The 20680-nt window shown below is 42.9% G+C and overlaps 1 protein-coding gene across 4 annotated transcripts in view; it reads right to left on the bottom strand.

Annotated features, from left to right (window-relative positions):
• Nucleotides 1-20680, bottom strand: part of cacna1ia (calcium voltage-gated channel subunit alpha1 Ia) — a 285196-nt gene that overhangs the window by 67502 nt on the left and 197014 nt on the right. For all 4 annotated transcript variants that reach the window (XM_067415070.1, XM_067415065.1, XM_067415059.1 and 1 more), the window contains 7 exons: nt 19506-19691; nt 13710-13827; nt 13018-13173; nt 12139-12226; nt 10094-10254; nt 6569-7042; nt 5465-5565 (listed from right to left, as the gene is read on the bottom strand). In XM_067415070.1, coding sequence (XP_067271171.1) covers nt 5465-5565; nt 6569-7042; nt 10094-10254; nt 12139-12226; nt 13018-13173; nt 13710-13827; nt 19506-19691 — 1284 coding nt within the window. The remainder of the gene's footprint in view (nt 1-5464; nt 5566-6568; nt 7043-10093; nt 10255-12138; nt 12227-13017; nt 13174-13709; nt 13828-19505; nt 19692-20680) is intronic.

Below are 20680 nucleotides of genomic sequence, written 5' to 3'. Positions count from 1 at the left end.
CGCCAGAAGCGTCAGGACGCTGAGGGTGGTTCCCCCCGTAGGGAAACGGTGCTTACCCCTGCCTACGGTACCCGTTTCCCTACGGCACCCTCGGGGGGCCGCGCTGCCAACCCTGCCGCAATGCCGGGGCGCAGTCGGTCTCCGCGGGCCACCCGAGGGTGGTCCGCACCCCCTTCGGGGGGTCCCCGAGCAGTCAAGTCAGTTGTTCCCTGCCGGTCCGCCGCTTCAGGGCACTGTGCTTGTTGCTCAAAATACACCAGAGGCCAGCCTCGAGAGGCTGGTTCCCTTAGTAGATTTTCTAGACGAGTGGAAACGTCTACCAAATATATCTCGTTGGGTCCTGCAGATAATAGAAAGGGGGTACGCCATTCAATTCGGAAGTCGGCCACCTCCTTTCTCCGGTGTCCTGCCTACAGAGGTGGGCCCGGAGCAGGCTCTGGTAATGGCACAGGAAGTAGAGACACTCCTGCAAAAAGGGGCTATAGAGAGGGTTCCCCCTCCCAGCAGGGAGTCTGGCTTTTACAGCCGTTACTTCATCGTGCCGAAGAAGGATGGGGGCTTACGCCCGATATTAGATCTGCGGCTATTGAATCGCTCGGTGGCCAAGCTCAAATTCAAGATGCTTACACTCAGACAGATTGTAGCGCAGGTCAAATCGGAGGATTGGTTTGTCACCATAGACCTCAAAGATGCGTATTTTCATGTCTCCATCCTTCCACATCACAGGAAGTTCCTGAGGTTTGCCTTCGGGGGAGAGGCATACCAATATCGTGTACTTCCCTTCGGTCTAGCACTGTCACCCCGCACGTTCACCAAGTGTGTGGATGCAGCTCTGGCGCCGCTGCGTCTACAGGGCATCCGCATATTGAACTATATCGACGACTGGCTGATTCTAGCGAATACAGAGCAGATGGCGGTTCAGCATCGAGATGCTGTTCTCGCCCATATGTCGAAGCTGGGGTTGAGGCTGAACGCCAAGAAGAGTGTGCTTTCTCCGGCTCAGAGAACCACTTTTCTGGGTGTGAACTGGGACTCGGTAATTATGCGGGCGCAATTATCGCCAACACGCATAGCATCGATCCTGGCAGCCGCCAAAGAACAGAAGCTAGGCCGAGCCGTCACTGTGAAACAGTTCCAGAAACTGTTAGGTCTCATGGCAGCAGCGTCCAACGTGATACCTTTTGGCCTACTGTACATGAGGCCACTGCAGTGGTGGCTCAAGACAAGAGGGTTCTCCCCGAGGGGAAATCCGCTCCGCACGATCAAAGTCACGCGGCGATGCCTACGTGCTCTGGTCATGTGGAAAAACCCGGGGTTTTTATCTCAGGGTCCCGTGTTGGGGGCTCTTGTTCGTCGCGTAACGCTAACGACAGACGCCTCTCTCACGGGCTGGGGGGCGACCATGAGTGGTCGCTCGTCCCAGGGTCTATGGCAGGAGCATCAGCGGCACTGGCACATAAATCGGCTAGAGATGCTCGCAGTGTTTCTGGCATTGAAACAGTTCCTGCCCGACCTCAGGGGCCACCATGTACTAGTCAGAATAGACAACACGTCCGTGGTGGCCTACATAAACCACCAGGGGGGTCTGAAGTCTCGTCCGTTGGACAAATTGGCACATCGGATCCTCCTGTGGGCCCAAGGGAAATTGCTGTCAGTCAGGGCAGTATATATCCCGGGGGCCCTGAATCAGGAAGCAGACAGCCTGTCGAGACAGGGGCCGAGGCCCGGGGAATGGAGACTCCATCCAGAGGTGGTGGAGCTCCTTTGGAAGGTTTATGGGAAGGCAGAGATAGACCTGTTCGCTTCGGCGGAGAATTCTCACTGCCCGCAGTGGTTTTCTCTGACCCATCCGGCCCCGCTGGGGCTGGATGCCATGGTACAGGAGTGGCCGAGGCTGCCTCTGTACGCCTTCCCCCCGATTGTCCTGCTTCCAGGAGTTCTGGAGAGGGTACGCCGGGACGGGGCCCAGGTACTTCTAGTGGCTCCGAACTGGCCGACCCGAGTGTGGTTTGCGGACCTGATATCTCTCCTGGAAGGCTCTCCGATGGAGATTCCGACCAGGAGGGATCTACTCTCTCAGGCGGGCGGGAGATTCCTGCACCCACGCCCAGAGATGTGGAAACTGTGGGCCTGGCCTCTGAGGGGGCCAGGCTCATAGAGGAGGGTCTCTCGGCCGAGGTCGTAGAGACCATCCTACACTCCAGAGCTCCGTCCACAAGGAAGCTGTACGCTTTGAAATGGAGACTTTTCTCAGCATGGTGCAGAGAACGCCAGTGGGATCCAGTTAACTGCCCGGTTGGTACAGTGCTGGAGTTCCTGCAGGAGAGGTTCTCTGCAGGGTTGACCCCCTCCACACTTAAGGTGTACGTGGCGGCCTTGGGTGCTGTCCACGTCCCTTGCAGTGGAGTGTCTTTGGGAAGACACCCTCTAATTACACGCTTCCTTCGTGGCACATTAAGGTTGAGGCCAGTTATGCACTCGAGGGTCCCGGCATGGGACTTGGCCATTGTTTTGAGGGGCTTGTCCGGACCTCCGTTCGAACCTCTGGAGGAGGTTTCGGATAAGTTCCTCACTCTAAAAACCATCTTCCTTTTGGCCATATCATCTCTTAAAAGGATAGGAGATATTCAGTCTCTGTCGGTAGAGCCCTCATGTCTAGAGTTTGCGCCAGGGATGGTGAAAGCATTTCTGCATCCCAGGCCGGGTTATGTCCCCAAGGTTCCTACGAGCCCACGGGGCCCCATCACTCTACAAGCCTTCTGTCCTCCTCCATTTATGACGTCAGACCAGGAAAGATTAAATCTGCTGTGTCCTGTGAGGGCACTGGATACTTATGTCCACAGAGCTGCCCTGTGGAGAAAAACTGAACAATTGTTTGTTTGCTTTGGACCCCCTAAGAAGGGGGCCCCAGTATCCAAGCAGAGGATGAGCAAGTGGGTGGTCGAGGCCATCTCACTTGCTTATGAAGCTACCGGGCAGCCGTCTCCACTGGCTGTCCGGGCGCACTCAACCAGGGGTATGGCTGCTTCTAAAGCACTTTTGTCGGGGGCTTCCCTCCATGATATCTGTAACGCGGCCGGTTGGTCGTCTCCTTCTACCTTTGTCAGGTTCTACGAACTAGACCTGGCATCTACTGTAGGGGCACAGGTACTCTCGTAACCGTGTGCGCTTCGGCTTCACACATACGAGACACTTGGTCCTATGGCGATGTGGGTATAAGCGTTCTCACAGCGTTTCGACGCAGCTCGAGTTCCCCGAAAGGGAACGTCTCGGTTACGTATGTAACCCTAGTTCCCTGAGGGAACGAGACGCTGCGTCGCTTTGCCATACTCCCGGCGTGTCCGTGATCACTTACTTCAGGCTTTATCAGAAGTTAGTTCCTGTTTGTTTTCACGGACGTTTTATAGCTTCCGGTCGATGACGTCATCACGCCGACGATCGATCTTTTTTCCGATGGAATGGTTCTACAGGCGCTTCACGACGCATTTGAACAGAGGCGTTCTCACAGCGTTTCGACGCAGCGTCTCGTTCCCTCAGGGAACTAGGGTTACATACGTAACCGAGACGTTTTCTGCTTTTTTAGTATTTGACTCCTGAATCCTGAGTATTTAATTTAAGTTGCATACATTTTGTTCTTGCACTGATATTAAATTTGTAGCCATTTTTCTCTTTGACAACCAGTTTGAGATATAGACTATATTTGAGTGTTGTGTGTATCGGACAGTTTACAAAATCAAATGATTCTGACAGTTGATTCTAACATTGTACATTCTTAAACCCTGGGTTTATGTTCTTATTTGCATGTTTGCGGTCAGTGTCATTGATTGGATGAACGCAGCACGCAACCTGTTTACATAAAAGCTCACTGCGGATCCTTGTATTGTCAGCTGTACTATCGCATTTATACTGAATGGGGTTTCATTTGGTAACATTATTCAGTTTTGATTTATATGCAGTTTATGTTTGATATTTGCAATATTTTACGTGTATAAGCACGTGTTGTTTTTATCGTTTGTTTCTGCTGGTTCTTCACCTGTGTTTTGATCCAGAAATTCAGCATTCTTTCAGAAAACGTGTAAATAGCACCCCCTACACTGTAAAAAAAAAGGCTCCAACTGAACATTTTCTAGTGACTGATCACATAACTAGAGCAGAGCTGGCAACCCCGATGCCGAAACACTACTGACTTTGTCATTGGTAGATAGGTGGAGGTTGAAGCTTCAGGCCAAGACACAACATGTCAACATCAACATCAGTTGAGAGCTGCAACAACAACTTTCAAATGACAATATCCTGGCTGGACTACTGTTGTCAGTGATAGTGAAGTATTTGAAATTAACATGATTTCTTAATGACATATTTAGAAAATATTAGTCACTTCTTAGTGACATATCAGGGCCATTTTATGATTAATTGAAATACATTTCTTACATACAGTTCCTTTAATTAACAGAAATTCAATGTGATGATCAGTCACTTGAAAATTTTCAATTAGAGACCTGATTTTTTTTTTTACAGTGTACCGTATAACAGTAAAAACATGATTTGCCAGAAAATTCTGTCAATGGTGGGTAAAGAGTTAATTAAACATTATAAATATTTTTTCATCAATCTAATGCATCCTGGCTGAACAAAAGTATACATTTCTTTAAAAAATATGATTCTCACTTCATCTGCCATTTTGTATTTTTTTTCCTTCAGTTTGTCAAAATGTATTCTAATAGCTCACTAGGTGTTGGAACAGTAAAATATCTCAATTTTTCCATTGCAGCACAAACTTTAGATGGACATTCAAAGACTAGACAGTTTGGAAAAAACAGATAGACAGGCAGAGGGTGGGAATAATCGGCTCCTATCTCTCTGACACCAATCAATATCCTAATCAAGCCACCCTCTAAAGAGCTGGCAGCCCATCAGTGCTATTGATCAGGCAGGGATCGCAGAATAACTGCTGGCCGAGTTACCATCAGGAGAGAAGAAGGGGTGTGTGGGCATCTTCCCCTCTGTAATACTCAAAGATCAAATCAGTGGCACTATAGGGAACAACCTGCGACACAAGCTTCCATTTATCTGCTTAATTTCAACCAGTTTTAGGGCGTGAAGCAACTACTAATCTGCTTAATAAGGTCAGGCTCTATGAAAGACAACTTCCAGCTGCACTCTCAAATATTAGCATTGGACTCGTACCTGACAAAACCCATGAGTAATAAGTGTAAAGGGACACAAGGGTATGTGAATGCCAGTGGGTTTTCGTTAAGATGAGACCAGCACAAGTGCAACAACAACACTAAGCAAGCCACCTATTTCACAACTTTTTTTGTTAGCCAAACCCTTTTAACCCAAAATATATATTTACTTGACCAAAGTCTTTGTTTTGAATAATTTAAAAACAGCAACCCTCAGCTCTTATGTAGTGTTCATGACTATTATGTATTAAAAGAGAGGAGACAGTGAAAGGACTGACTTGTTCTGAGGAGAGAAGAGGAAGACGGACCAGTCCTCCCTGGTCTCACACCAGTCTGGTCTGTACACCTCTATCATCTTCTGGATCCGGAAACATAAACTCTGCAGACAGTAAAAGCATTTAGTTGAAGATTTGTTGGCAAAAATGAGGACTGAGATTAATTCTGCAGGATCCAGGGTGTGAGAACTTTCTTGGAAACACATGATAGTTAAAGCATTTATGAAACAGAGCTTTCCAATGCTTCATGTCCCCTTGGAGCTGCCACTTTACTCTTAATTGCTTACAAAACAAGAGAGTCTGGCTGTAAATTAAAAACTCAAATCTTACTGCCATCTGCCAGTGTTCCTCCTCAACAGATAATAATTGGGTGATTTTTGCTGTAGTTGATTGTATGGACAATTGGTTTTGCTTAAGGAGATTTAAAATGTGTGCAGAAGCTTTTTTTAATTATTTTGTCTTTACAGAGACAATACTAACTCCTCTCCAGAACTCTGATCATAATAATAAAAACATTTCATTTAAAAGACAACTCTTTTATTGTCCTACATTTTCATCAAATCTCTTTATTCGATGGAACATCGACTACTTGAGCTAGTCTAAAAAATAAAAAATATAATAAAAATAAAAACATAAAAGTAGCACAATTCAAGTCTTCTAAAACAATACATACACCTAATTTTCAGCATCATTACTCAAAGTCTTCAGTGTCACATGATCCTTCAGAAATCATTCTAATATGCTGATTTGGTTAATCAATAAACATTTCTTTATTATTAATGTTGAAAACAGTTGTGCTGCTTACTAATATGAAAACTGTGAATCACTTTTTATTTTTCAGGATTCTTTGATGGACAGATTGCTTGAAACGAACCCAAATCTAAAGTATGGATTCAGAAGACTTGGTATATGATATGTTTATATGCTTTTATGATGCTTTTGTTTGTCATTTTTGGAGCTTGGCAGCATCCATCCCCATTTACTTTCACTGTTGGAATAAGAGCACTTAGGACATTTGGCTTAATATCTCCAAATTCAAATTGGTTTGGAACATAATGATGACACTATGATGAAATATACCTCAAAACATTTCTATTGGACACTTACATAGTCCAGCTCATCGTCCAGATCCTCCCTGTCTTTGCGTGCATTGACCTGAGGGTAGACTTCATTGATGATTTGTGGATGGACAGATGGTGCTTTTCCGTTACAGTCCTGGTGCTCTCCAACGCTTCCCAGACCCCCAGAGCTCTTCTTACGTTGCCGGGGAAGCAGAGGGGGCAGGGCTGGTCCAGGCACCTGCAGCAGCTCCGGAAGCTCCAAAGAGAGAGCACGTCGTTCTCTACGTGGAACGAAGTGTCTAGAGAGCAGAGGCGGATGCAGAGGAGGGGGCGGAGGAGAAAGGAGGGACTCCTGCTCAGCGGGACGAGAGTGAGGGCTACGAACCCGTAAACTACCTCCGCCCCCCATCCCCAGGCATCTAGAGGATCGCCCTAAGCTGTTCCAACTCGACCTGCGACTCCATATACTGGGTCGTGTGGGCCGTCCCCAATTGTGGTACAGAGAAGCTCGTCCTGGACACTGACACACAAAAAACACAAGTTCATAGTCAATATAAGAACCTGCACTTAAAGGTCCCATGGCATGCATTTTTTATTATTATTTTATTATTGTTTCCTGAGGTGATAATTTAGGTCATAATTTAGAAATAAAAGGGATTTATACTGATTTTTCTATACTGATATTATCCCTCTGGCTTGAATGCTCTGTTTCAAGGGGCGTGTCTGCTGTGAGACTTCAATTGAAACACCCACTGTTGTGATTGGCTGACATCTTTGCATTTGTAATGAGATTATGTGGCGGAAGGGGCGTGGTTTAGTGAGGCTCGAGCAGCAGCTGCAGCAGAACTGCCAGTGCAGAGAGAGACGGAGAGCTGGGAAAGATTGCTGAGAAAGTGTTATTTTACCGAGTTGTTCAGTTTGTATCTGAGAGCTCTGAATAATCAGTAAGTTGAATAAACTTTGCAACGTTTTTTCTCTCACAAAATGCTTTCACCACAACTAACCACAAACACGACATCGACATGAATACAGTAAGAGCTTCTGTTGTGCAGCTTAACGGCAGTTTGGACAAATGTGCACTGCAGATATACGTGTGATTGACAGATCCGAACATTATAAAGAGTGTTCTTTGATCGCTCTCTGTATTTTAATCATTTAGATAACAGATTTGTTTTATGCTACTAACAGAAATAATGTGAAGTTGATCATTTTAGACACTGGCTTGATTCACTGGTGCATCAGTACGGCCAGCTGCAGGACTGACAGTATTAAACGATTTAGAAAGAAAGTCTGTGTGAACTTGAATGATTAGCTACACTTCAGAAATCACTGATCCCAGATCAGGCATTAATGAACACTGTTACTCACTGTTTGTGGCGGTGCTTTTGAATCCGTATGGTAAAGCGTGTGCTGACATCGCGGCTGATAAACTGAATCCATTCTCCACTAATTCTCTGGGCGGGCAAAGCAGAGGAAGGGGAGGAAACCTTTCCTGGTATGACGTCATAACAGGAGAATTCAAGATCAGCTCGTCTGGGCTCTCATTTTCTCAAAGGCAGAGAAAGACAGCCAGAACTCGGTTTACACCGATCAAAATATCTTTTTTTGGGGACAATATTCAGGGGAACTCATATTAATGTTGAAAAATGCCATGGGACCTTTAAACACCTACCTATACTGTGTTTTATGCAAAGCTCAAAACTAAAACAACTAATTTTCTAAAGTGTAAGAATGTGAGCCAGTATGTTTACAATTAAAAATGCACAAAAAAAAAAACAAAAAAAATGCACAAAAAAAAAAAAAAACTATTGTTGTTCGTTATATACATTTAAAAAATAAATACATTTTAATCCATTTTAAAAATGTAATGTATTCCTATAATGGTTAAGCTGACTTTTCAGCTTTGTTACTCCAATCTTTAGTGTCACATGGTCCTTCAGAAATCCTTCTAATATGCTGATTTGCTGCTCAAGAAAGGTTTATTATTATCATCCTCACCTGAAACTATAATACTTTTTTTGCAGGATCCTTTGATAAACAGAAATTTCAAACGAACAGCATTTATTTGAAATAAAAATCTTTTGAAACATTTAAGCACACCCTGTGTTTTATGCCAGGTACACGCCATAAAACTCGAACAACTAATTTGCTTCAGAAACACCCAGATCATATACAACTCAGAGTGTATAGGATACTCATCACTGACAATAATGTGAATGGTTGTGAAACAAGCAGCCTGGAACTAGTTGTAGATGCTGTAATAGTAATACAACCATTCTGAAATCCAACCTGCCATTAGGTGTGCAGAATATCCCGAATGAAAATATTCTAAATGACATTATAATTGTTACAGTTTTTAATATGAATCAAAACGCATGAGTTGCCACCTCGTCAGGTGATATGATTGCAGTAGAGGCAAAATGCGCTGAAGCTTGCAAAAATACTTAATAAATCAATTCATGATAACAAATAATTATATAAATATTTATTTGTTTTATTCTGACTTTATACACTTAATTAATTGTTGTATAAAAATTATTATAGTTGTGTATTAATCACAAAACTGTGGTGGGATGATGCTGTACAGTCCATTGAAGTTTCTCAGATCCAGGTAGTTTTCAGTCATGTGACTGTAGTGGTGGCCTGGAGGGCAAAACAGCCATAAAACTGCAGCACAAGCCTGTCAATTTTCCATCTTAAAAACTAAAATATGTGCACAAGATGCAAGATTTAAGCACTGGTGGTCCATATATTGTACAGCACCTGCTGCAGTATTTCAATCATTAAAAACAGAGGGACGTTCTAAAACGCTTAACGTGAAAAACACTTAAGGTAGGTGCACCTATAAGGATTAAATTAAGCTTAAGTTTAACACTAGTCAAGAATTGTAGATATGGGTTTTATTTTACATCGAGCTGTGCTGTGTTGCGCACCTTAGTTTTAAACACAGATTAAATACGTACAAAGATCATTAGAATTAAAGGGCTGATGAAGCAGCACAGGTGGAGGGTAAACCGAAGGCAGGCTAAATATGCTTATTGATGCAACCCACCCTTCAAGTGCCTTAATGTACTAAAACAGTGGTATTAACCTGGTGTAACCTGGTTTACAAAATTTCTGAGGAATCTGGCTAAAACAACAGACAGCACGTGCAAATAAACCATCCTTTCAACTGATTCTTAGCTAATTCCCCCCACCGTCTAGAGCCCTTATAAAAAGCCAACCTCCTCACAAGGGCTGTTATTATTTAAACCATTGTAAAATAATTATGTAGTTTATAAGTTGCTCTCAGCTTTTCGAGTGCCCGCTCAATGACCCTCTGTGTGTATGATAATATAATGCCAGCTAGACACGTAGAGACGAGACTCGCTGAGTAAGTGCTGAGTAAGTGTTTCATTAATGGTTTGCTGAATGCTAATACATGCAGAGCCGATGGATAATTATTGTGTTCTTTGTGCTTTTTAAAGGGGTTTTGGATTGCTGGAGTGGTAAGATATAGCTTTTGTACCCTCTCGGTGAGTAAGACCCTGTAATGAATGGCAAGTTGACCGCAGCATCCAAAATGGCTCACCAGCGTTGTCTGCTCCAGGCTAGCCCTGCCCAGAGAGCTTGCACTGCTGTTGCAGGAACCCAAGGCAAAGCTCAGCCTTTCAGATGGGTACAAGCCCCCAGCGTTGGGTGCAGGTGCCAAATCCAGATGCCCATTAGGGGTCAAAGTGGAGATTTTGGGATCTGTAAAAACAAACATGCCAAGGCCGATTAGAATAGAATCACAAAATCATTTGAAGAAAACACTAGTTATCATATTGCAAGGCACAATAGGTTGAAACACTATTTGTTTTGTGTTTGTGGTGCAGAATTAAGAAGTATATTCCACCAAGCCCATTAAAGTTTCAAGCTTCTGTGATTTCTGATATGTCTTAACCCTTCTCTAATGCCAGGCAACACTGGTGGGAGCATGTAAGTTTGTCTTCTGTCTGTGGAGAGCTTCAGTGTGTACATGCATTATTCATAACGCCATGTCCTCAGATCTCAAAGTGCCATGATTTTTTTGACCAAATATTAATGAGACATTTCAACGCATCGTTCACAGTAGGCCTGTCCATCGGGAGCACTGGGAGATTTCCCTGTGGCTTGGCAAATACCAAAGGATAGCCAAAAGAATAAGAATTAATGTGTTAAACATATTATTGCCTGCTCAATGTACAAAAGTGATAATTTCCGAATTTAGCATTCAATCATAATTTAATAATAAATCAGGAATTTGTTAATCCTGACTGGCAATGCTATGATTCGGTTCACGTCCAATCGGCATCAAGACAGTTCCCAATAGAGCAGGGCCATAGCCACCCATTCGCCCAAATAATTAGAAATGGCCAAATTGTCCCCCCCAACATCTCAAAATCTTGCACTGCTCTGCTGCACTTCTTTATGTAGCGCTCTGTATGTTGTTGTTGGAATGACAACAAGGTTTAAAAGTTACATTTTAGTCAAGTTAACCTCAGGTCTAACAGCGCTGGTCAATGTCAAAATGATTGAGATGGCCAATCAAATCAAAATAGGCAGGTTTGCGTTCTCTTTTGGCTCATGTACACAGCTGCCCTTCACACACAGACAAGAGCGTCTATCGCTTAATGCCGTTGCGGAGAGAGACTCTATTGTTCACGGTGAAATCACAAAACAAAATGCACACAAATGTGTCCCTGCTCTTAATATACAATTATTGATGAACATATTTGATTTTAATGAAGAAGAAAAATAAATAAATAAATGAATGAATGAATGAATGAATGAATGAATAAATAAATAAATAAATAAATAAATAAATAAATAAATATTATATATATGACATTATATATAAGAGTGGATTAGAACCTGGAACCTTTGACCTGGTTTAACAAAAATTCCACCAGCCGACCACTGGGGATTTCGAACATCAACAGCCGATCTATATATTTATTCATGCGAAAAATCTTGGGATTAATAATATATTTGACACAAACTAATGCAAATATTGTTTGAAAATAGTCCCAAAAGGGTTATTTCCCAACTAAAATTAGACCTAGGATTTTGTTCACTGTTCTGTTTCTTTATGCTTTATAAAAAAATTTTTTTAATAAAATAAAATGTGTCCCTCCCCCAATGTTCAAGACATAGTTACGGCCTTGCAATAGAGTAATCAAGTTGAGGATGAAAAGGAAATTCAGCCGAAGTTAGCAAATGTTAGCAGTAGCAACCCATTACTACCGTCAGTCAAAATACTGTATGCAAAAGGTCATCACTGCTAAATATTGTAGTTACATTAGTAATTAGGTGTTCAGACTAAATGACTAGGTCTGACAAATTTAAATCATCACCAGGCTTACTGTATGAATATTAACACATAACTGACTATAGCGCAGTTTAGCATCATTGTAAAATATTTATTTACTAGTTATATGGTTATTATAGGATAGTTATTAACCCATAATTTAGATAATTTGGAAATTATTTTTTGTTCCTGGTCAGAATGAACCAAAATGAAAAACTGCAGTATTTTACAGAAGGTTCAGAAACACACAGGAAACCACAGCTGTGCTTTAAGAACACTTCTTTAATTAGTCCACAGTTCAGTACCTGACAGCTGGAGTGAGTCCTTTTTCTCTGTATCTTCTAAGTTACAAGATGATCTGTCATCATCCGAATAGGAACGGTTAGCGTCACCCTGTTTTAGACAGAAGAAGAAAAGGAAATGACACAAGAACAATAATAAGGTTGAATTATAAAAGCAAATACTGCTCAAATCCATCCATATAGCACATGTGTCAGGAAGGTTGGGTAAAGAATGTGGTTTTCACTCATGCTTATAACCTTAGGGTGTAAGCATAACCCTACTTTCCACTGTAAAACTGGATTGACAATGGCATTCTAGTGCTGTGTAGAGCATAGACAAATAAAAGACAAGAGTGAGGGAAGTAATTTCTCTTGTAAAATAACTGAACAGTCATGAGTATTTTTGAAATGACATCATCTTGTTGCCCTCCCTCTGAAAGTCAGTCGCATTTGCTCTAGTTCCCCACTCACCCTCACATTGTGCCTCAGATCTAGACCATAACCTGAATGCCCACTTCTACAAGCTCCCTGGAGAGATGACTTACTTCTGCAGACTGCATACCTGCCTGCGAAACACTATTTATACAAGCATGCACAACGAAAATATATTCACCGGCAAGAACAACAAAAGCCTTTGGAAAAATGCCCCAGGACAGCGGTAAGATATTAGAGCAACATGTTCTTGCTGTCATTTGTTGCTAAACACCTGCACACATTTGACCTTATTACCAAAATCACCACTGCCAACAGACGGTTAACATATTCAAATAACCTCATTGGGCGTGAAATTTTCATATTTAGCAGGTGAAAGCCGAAAAGCCATTGGACCTGATATGTTTAGGATTGTTTTGTGCATCAACCAAAACACTCAATTACCCAGATGCCCTAAGGTGTGTACCTTACCTCAGCCTGAAATCCTTCGACTAAGATGGCCACAAGCAGATTGAACAGAACGTAGTTCCCAAAAGTCATGAGTGCTACAAAATACAGGGCTGCCAGGGGGGAGGTAGAGGCCATGCCATTATACAAAACCATGTTCCAGTCCTCTTGAGTTAGAATCTGCAGACACAAACACACGCACACCCACGTGCACGCGCACACGCACACATGCACGTGCGCACACACACACACACGCACGCACGCACGCACGCACACACACACACACACGTTATCAAATAATATTAAGCTTTATAATAAATTTGGAAGCAAATTAGTTTAAAAAAATTATATACATTATATTTGTTTTAATTAATTTACTTATATTTTTATTTTACGTATTTATAATATTAAAAATTAAATAAACAAAAAATTTAATATTATAGTATGTTTAATTACTTTTTATTATATTTTTATTGTATACAGGCCAAGACAAACAAATTAATAAATCAAATCTCATGTAATATTTTTTAAATTAGTTTTTCTTTTTATTGTATAATAAAATAGACCAAAACATTTAGTCTAAACATTTAAACTCTACTACAGAGAATAAGTGTGTGATTAAAATGTGTTTTCACCCAGCTCCCAGTTGCCCTGTGTTTCCCGTCACCTGCAGCAGTGCTTTCATAAGTGAGATGAGTTTTGAGATCGCTACGCACCTGAAACACTGTGACAATAGCCCAAAGCAGGGAGTCAAAGTTTTTCCTGTCAGGTACTGTGTCCCCGGCCTCTGTCTTCAGGCTGAACTTGCAGCCAAATATGTGCATTCCCAGAATACTGCAGAACACAAACAGACAAACAAGCTTTGAATGTTGCTCTTGCGTTTAGATATTCTGTTACCGTATTTTTCCGATCAACCTCAACAGGATGTGGGATGAATGAGTCTGTCAGAGGTGAGGAGCCTATAAAAATGATATCAGTGCAACGAGAGGAGACATATGTCCTGGTTGGACAGCAGCCAGAGATGAGATCAGTCATGTTGGAGAGAGGGATCAACAAATTCAGAATGCAATACACACCAAGAGAAAAATGAGACAGAGGTGATACTATAAACATATACAAGCATTGTTGGTTGAAACGTGACAGACCGCTCATTCTGCTCATTGTGCTGGGCCATGATTATATTGTCTGCTATATTTGCTTATTATTTATTAAATCTAAGCAATTGGTTGATGAAACATTGATTAAATATAACACTTTACAATACACTTCCATTAGTTAATATTAGTTAATGTATTAACTAACATGAACTAACGAGCAATACATTTGTTACTGTTTTTGTTCATCTTTGTTAACGTTTGTTCTTACAAATGCAGCTGTTCATGGTTTGTTCATGTTAGTTCACAGGGCATTAACTAATGTTAACACGATTTTAATAAAGTATTAGTAAATGATGAAATTAAAGGGACACGCCGACTTTTTGGGAATTCAGCTTATTCACTGTATCCTCCCAGAAATAGATAAGTCCATACCATTTTTATCTCTGTGCATGCCATAACTCTCTCTGACGCACCCAGCGCTAGCCTAACTTAGAGCAAGGACTGGTGATGAATGGCTCTGTCTAGCATTCTGTTCAATAAGTGACAAAATAACATGAACATTTTCCTATTTTTATGTTGTTATGTGTATAGTTACACACTTATAGTGAGTGAGTGTGTGAGTAAGTAAGAGAGTGAGTGAGTGAGTGAGTGAGTGAGTGAGTGTGTGAGTGAGTAAGTGAGAGAGTTAGTGAGTGCGTAAGTGAGTGTGTGAGTGAGTAAGTGAGTGAGTGAGTGAGTGAGTGAGTGAGTAAGTGAGTGTGTGCGTGAGTGAGTGAGTGTGTGAGTGAGAGAGTGAGTAAGTGAGTGAGTGAGTGAGTGAGTGAGTGAGTGAGTGAGTAAGTGAGAGAGTTAGTGAGTGCGTGAGTGAGTAAGTGAGTGTGTGAGTGAGTGAGTGAGTGAGTGAGTGAGTGAGTAAGTGAGTGTGTGCGTGAGTGAGTGTGTGAGTGAGTGACAGAGGGAGTGAGTAAGTGAGTGAGTGAGCGCGTGAGCAAGTGAGAGAGTAAGTGAGTGCGTGAGTGAGTGAGTAAGTGAGTGCGTGAGTGAGTGACAGAGGGAGTGAGTAAGTGAGTGAGTGAGCGCGTGAGCAAGTGAGAGAGTAAGTGAGTGCGTGAGTGAGTGAGTAAGTGAGTGCGTGAGTGAGTGAGTGTGTAAGTGAGAGAGTTAGTGAGTGAGTGAGTGAGTGAGTAAGTGAGTGCGTGAGTGAGTGAGAGAGTGAGTAAGTGAGTGCGTGAGTGTGTAAGTGAGAGAGTTAGTGAGTGAGTGAGTAAGTGAGTGCGTGAGTGAGTGTGTAAGTGAGAGAGTTAGTGAGTGAGTGAGTGTGTGAGTGAGTGAGTGAGTGAGTAAGTGAGTGAGTGAGAGAGGGAGTGAGAGAGAGAGGGAGTGAGAGAGTTAGTGAGTGAGTGAGTGAGTAAGTGAGTGCGTGAGTGAGTGAGTGTGTAAGAGAGAGAGTTAGTGAGTGAGTGAGTAAGTGAGTGCGTGAGTAAGTGAGTGCGTGAGTGAGTGAGTGTGTGAGTGAGAGAGTTAGTGAGTGAGTGAGTGAGTGAGTGTGTGAGTGAGTGAGTGAGTAAGTGAGTGAGTGAGAGTGTGTGTGTGTGTGTGTGAGTAAGTGAGAGAGTTAGTTAGTGTGTGAGTGAGTAAGTGAGTGTGTGAGTAAGTAAGTGAGTGTGTGAGTGTGTGAGTGACTGAGTAAACGAGTATGTGAGTGAGTGAGTGAGTGAGTGAGTGAGTGAGTATGTGAGTGAGTGAGTGTGTGTGTGTGTGTGTGTGTGTGTGTGTGTGTGTGTGTGTGTGTGTGAGAGAGTAAGTGACTGAGTAAGTGAGTATGTGAGTGAGTGAGTGAGTGAATGAGTGAGTGAGTACGTGAGTGAGTAAGTGATGGAGTAAGTGAATTTGAGAGTGAGTAAGTGAGTAAATGAACAAATGAAAGAACAATAGAGAGTGAATAAGTGAGTGAGTGAACGAGTGTGTATGTGAGTGAGTGAGTGAGTGAGTGAGTGAGTGAGTGAGTGAGTGAGTGAGTGAGTGAGTGAGTGAGTGACACTATTATGTAATACTTCATGTGTATATACAAATATATATGAAATGTATTTTAGGTACAGTAAGTTTTTTGAGTGTGAGGGAGGGAGGGAGGGAGGGATGGAATGAGTGAGTGAGTAAGTGAGTGAGTGAGAAAGTGAGTGAGTGCGTGAGTAAGTGCGTGAGTGAGTGAGTGAGTGAGTGAGTGAGGGAGGGAGTGAGTAAGTGAGAGAGTGTGTGAGTAAGTGAGTGAGTGAGTGAGTGAGTGAGTGAGAGAGTAAGTGAGTGAGTGAGTAAGTGAGTGCGTGAGGGAGTGAGTAAGTGAGTGAGTGAGTGAGTGAGTTAGTGAGAGCGTGAGTGAGTGAGTGTGTGAGTGAGTGAGTGAGTGTGTGAGAGAGTGAGTGAGTGAGTGAGTGAGTAAGTGAGAGTTAGTGAGTGCGTGAGTAAGTGAGTGAGTGAGGGAGTGAGTAAGTGAGTGCGTGAGTAAGTGAGTGCCTGATTAAGTGAGTGAGTGTGTGAGTAAGTGAGAGAGTTAGTGAGTGCGTGAGTAAGTGAGTGTGTGAGTGAGTGCGTGAGTGAGTGAGTAAGTGAGAGTTAGTGAGTGCGTGAGTGAGTGAGTAATTGAGTGAGTGAGTGAGTAAGTGAGTGTGTGAGTGAGTGAGTGAGTGAGTAAGTGAGTGTGTGAGTAAGTTAGTGAGTGAGTAAGTGAGTGTGTGAGTAAGTTAGTGAGTGAGTGAGTAAGTGAGTGAGTGCGTGAGTGAGTGAGTGAGTGTGTGAGAAAGTGAGAGTTAGTGAGTGCGTGAGTGAGTGTGTGTGTGAGTGAGTGAGTGAGTGAGTGAGTACGTGCGTAAGTGAGTGTGTGAATAAGTGAGTGACTAAGTGAGTGAGTGAGAGAGTGAGAGAGTGAGTGAGTGAGTAAGTGACTGAGTAAGTGAGTATGTGAGTGAGTGAGTGAGTGAGTGAGTGTGTGAGTGAGTGAGTAAGTGACTGAGTAAGTGAGTATGTGAGTGAGTGAGTATGTGAGTGAGTGAGTGTGTGAGTGAGTGAGTGAGTGAGTGAGTGAGTGCGTGAGTGAGTGAGTGAGTGCGTGAGTGTGTGAGTGAGTGCGTGAGTGAGTGAGTGAGTGAGTGAGTGCGTGAGTGAGTGAGTGCGTGAGTGAGTGAGTGAGTGAGTGCGTGCGTGAGTGAGTGAGTGCGTGAGTGAGTGAGTGCGTGAGTGAGTGCGTGAGTGAGTGAGTGTGTGCGTGAGTGAGTCAGTGAGTGAGTGAGTGAGTGAGTGAGTGAGAGTGTGAGTGAGTGCGTGAGTGAGTGATTGAGTGTGAGTGAGTGTGTGAGTGAGTGAGTCAGTGAGTGAGTCAGTGAGTGAGTGAGTGAGTGGGAGAGAGTCAATGAGTAGAGCCCCTTTCACACTGCACGTCGGACCCGCAATATTCCCGGAACATTGCCGGGTCGCCTTCTGTGTGAAAGCAACCACGTCCCGGGATTGATTACCGAATTCTACCCGGGTCGGGGACCTAGTAATATTGCGGTATATTCGACCCGGGACGAGCGCTGTGTGAACAAAAGCCGAAAGTAATGCCGCAACGTGTACGTAGTTATCGTGCGACTCCTAGAGCTTGTTTTTTCAATAATACAACCCTGCAGTGCCAGAAGAGCTGGTCGGTGTTTTAAACGCAGAGAGTGTTCATATACAAAATAAAGTAAAATTAAACAAACAGAAATTATGTGCAAACTGGACACAAGTCGAGACCACGGAGCTCCTTACTATCCGCGCTGAAGCTGAGATCGCTCGCCATTATACATCACATCAGGATGTCACATGTCAACTCGACCCGGGACCGTTAAGCTTTGTGTGTGAAAGCGCACATATTATGGCATTTCGCTGGCAGTGTGAATGGACCAAATTTAGTGGCCCGGGAACAGATGCCGGGTCGCATTATCCGTGTATTTGCCGGAATCGCAGTGTGAAAGGGGCTTAAGTGAGTCAGGTTTTTGATTGATGTAAATGATTACATAGAATTCAGTATATATAACGTCTTGTAACTTTATTTTTAGATTTTTAATTGTAGTTTTAAACAAAATTAAGACCTTCATCATATGATGTGGGGTTTTTGATGTATCTTTGGCTAGTGAAAGGTCCAAGGCATAGATTAGACTCACAAAGTGTGAGTAGTAGCCTGATGCGCTAAATATAAGCGGGAGAATCATTGCAAATTGGTCAGGCTAATCTCTTGTTTATTCCACAAGATTTATGGATAAGCTGTTTGATATAATTATCAGCTGTTTTTATAATTATTTGATTATTTTCTAATTTCACTTACCCTGCTGTGCATGAACATGTATGAGGTGGCTGCTTATTGCACTGGGACTATAGGCTTTAGCTTCAATTTTAATGAAATTATTCTCTAATTGGTTGCATAGTATGTCGTGGATATATCATGCGAATGCATACTGCGGTCCCTTTTGTCTTGCTCTCAGATATTTCACCTGTTCGCCAAAAATGACTAATCATCTCCTTGGAAAAGTCTGACACCGGCGCATACATACTGTAATAGACATGCCAGACGCAAAGCTTGACAAGCGTAGCAACAGTAACTAAGGAGGGCGTGGCTTAGCCAATGGTTCAATTACAATGCATTTACAACACCTAGTGAAAGACAAACTTCATTTTTGTTAAACAGTTCTCTATGCAGCAGAGCGATGATGAAGCTGATTAATAACTGGCCCAACTATAGCTTCGAGTCTGTAATGCTGATTCATTCTCTCAATTTCCTCCAAAGACGCATCATTCCAGACATCTGCTAACAGTTACAAAAGCTTGTTGACTGTACCCGCAGGCTGGGGACAACTCTATCCATTTAAGAGACATAAATCAGGGCATTGTTTTTAGATGAGGGGTTATAAATTGAGATGCTTGGTGGGGGGAGGGGTCGCTGAAAGCTAAACGTGAGTGGGAAAGACGAATCGGCAGGATTGGTTTATGCACTCAATCCTACAGCAGCCTCCATCTGTCTCTGTGCACTCTGCTGGAATTGCAGCGCTGCAGGGGGAAGGCGGGTGAGTCAGTGGGCACCAGGGGCCTGAGTGTTATTGTTCTGCTCGCCATCAATCTCACTCTGATCCTTATGGGCCTGTCACTCGCAACTGAAGCTAAGGTGTACTCTGAGCAGCCTGTGCAGCTGAGACGCTCAGCCATGCAGAGCCCGGCATGATCCAGCTGCGAGGAGGGGGCTGTTGTCAGGTGTGGGATTTTTATGAACCCAGGCAGCTTTGTGTGATAAAGTGTATGGCGTTTATTACAACGGAGTATGAGCTCGGAAAAGGACAGAGACTATGAGTAAGCACACAGATACGAAGCACATTGGGTTTCATTCTCTAATAATTGCATAGACCAACCCACCTGAATATGAAGATAAAGAGCATTAGTAACATGCAGAAGGTGGCCACATTGTCCATGGTCTTCATCAGGACCACCAGCTGTCTTCGCAGAGCTGGCATGAACCGCACCAGCTTTATGACCCTCAACAGTCTGAATGTCCTTAGGACTGACAGACCCCCATCAGACTGCCCAATGATCTCACATACACTATACAGACATTCACAAAAAATGGTTGATTAAATTAAGAAACTATTATTTAAGGGTGTTTCTTTAACTTCACACACTTTTGTAAAATGTTCTCAAGTGTCCATTGTTAATAATGTAGTGATATGACGTGTGATGACTCGCACTTTAGTTACTTTTAAACCAAGCAGCCTTCTGTTGGTCAACCCATAGTCTCGCATAGCCAGACCTTCAGATTGACGGCAGAAGGTCTGGACTCCATCGCAGCTTTCATTGGTCGAGGACATTAGGACATTAGACTGACATGTAACCCACACAATCACAGTTCGATTTGTTCCGCATCATGTTTAGGGGCGTGAAAATGTAAAGTCGATGTCCCTGCATTAACAGACCGGCGTGCATTTATAAATTATTCATTAAATAACTATATGCAAATTCAAACAATCAGATGACAACTTCGAAACTCCTGAAGTGCTTCCAGAAAAGTGTTCCATATGTATCAGACGTTCAGCCAATGGTCAGTGGGCATGATGTCTGAGGCTGAGACTAGTTAACGCAGTGAATTCATTGAACAAATATGCATGGGGAAATCTATTGTCCTCATGATTTGTGATCATTAGATTGATTTCACCGATGTCCCAGACCCATACTTTCAATCTTAATATAGTATTGTAATAATATTTTTTATGGATTTTCATACTAAGTTTAAAACTATGATCTAAAAAAGACTAAAATATGTGAACATTATTTACAGTACATAATTTCCTCCATAAAATGACAGTTTATATATAGCAGTGTGCAACAAGTGTCACAAGATCCGCTGAGCGAACGCACAGAGTAACATAACATAATTTTAAACACATTAAATGCATCAAATATGATAAACAGAGCTGCGCTATTTCTGCTTTTCCGGTCATGAGTAAGAGTTATCTGACACTCATGACCGGAAAACCCGGTGACAGTGTCCCGTCATAATAAAAGTCCCGGTGCTCGCTAGGCATGTGTTGCATTCA

The sequence above is a fragment of the Pseudorasbora parva genome, chromosome 2, assembly GCF_024679245.1.
Source record: "Pseudorasbora parva isolate DD20220531a chromosome 2, ASM2467924v1, whole genome shotgun sequence".
In the NCBI taxonomy this organism is placed as follows: Eukaryota; Metazoa; Chordata; class Actinopteri; order Cypriniformes; family Gobionidae; genus Pseudorasbora; species Pseudorasbora parva.
Note: the sequence above shows the minus strand (reverse complement) of the source record. Positions and strands in the feature narration are given on the sequence as shown.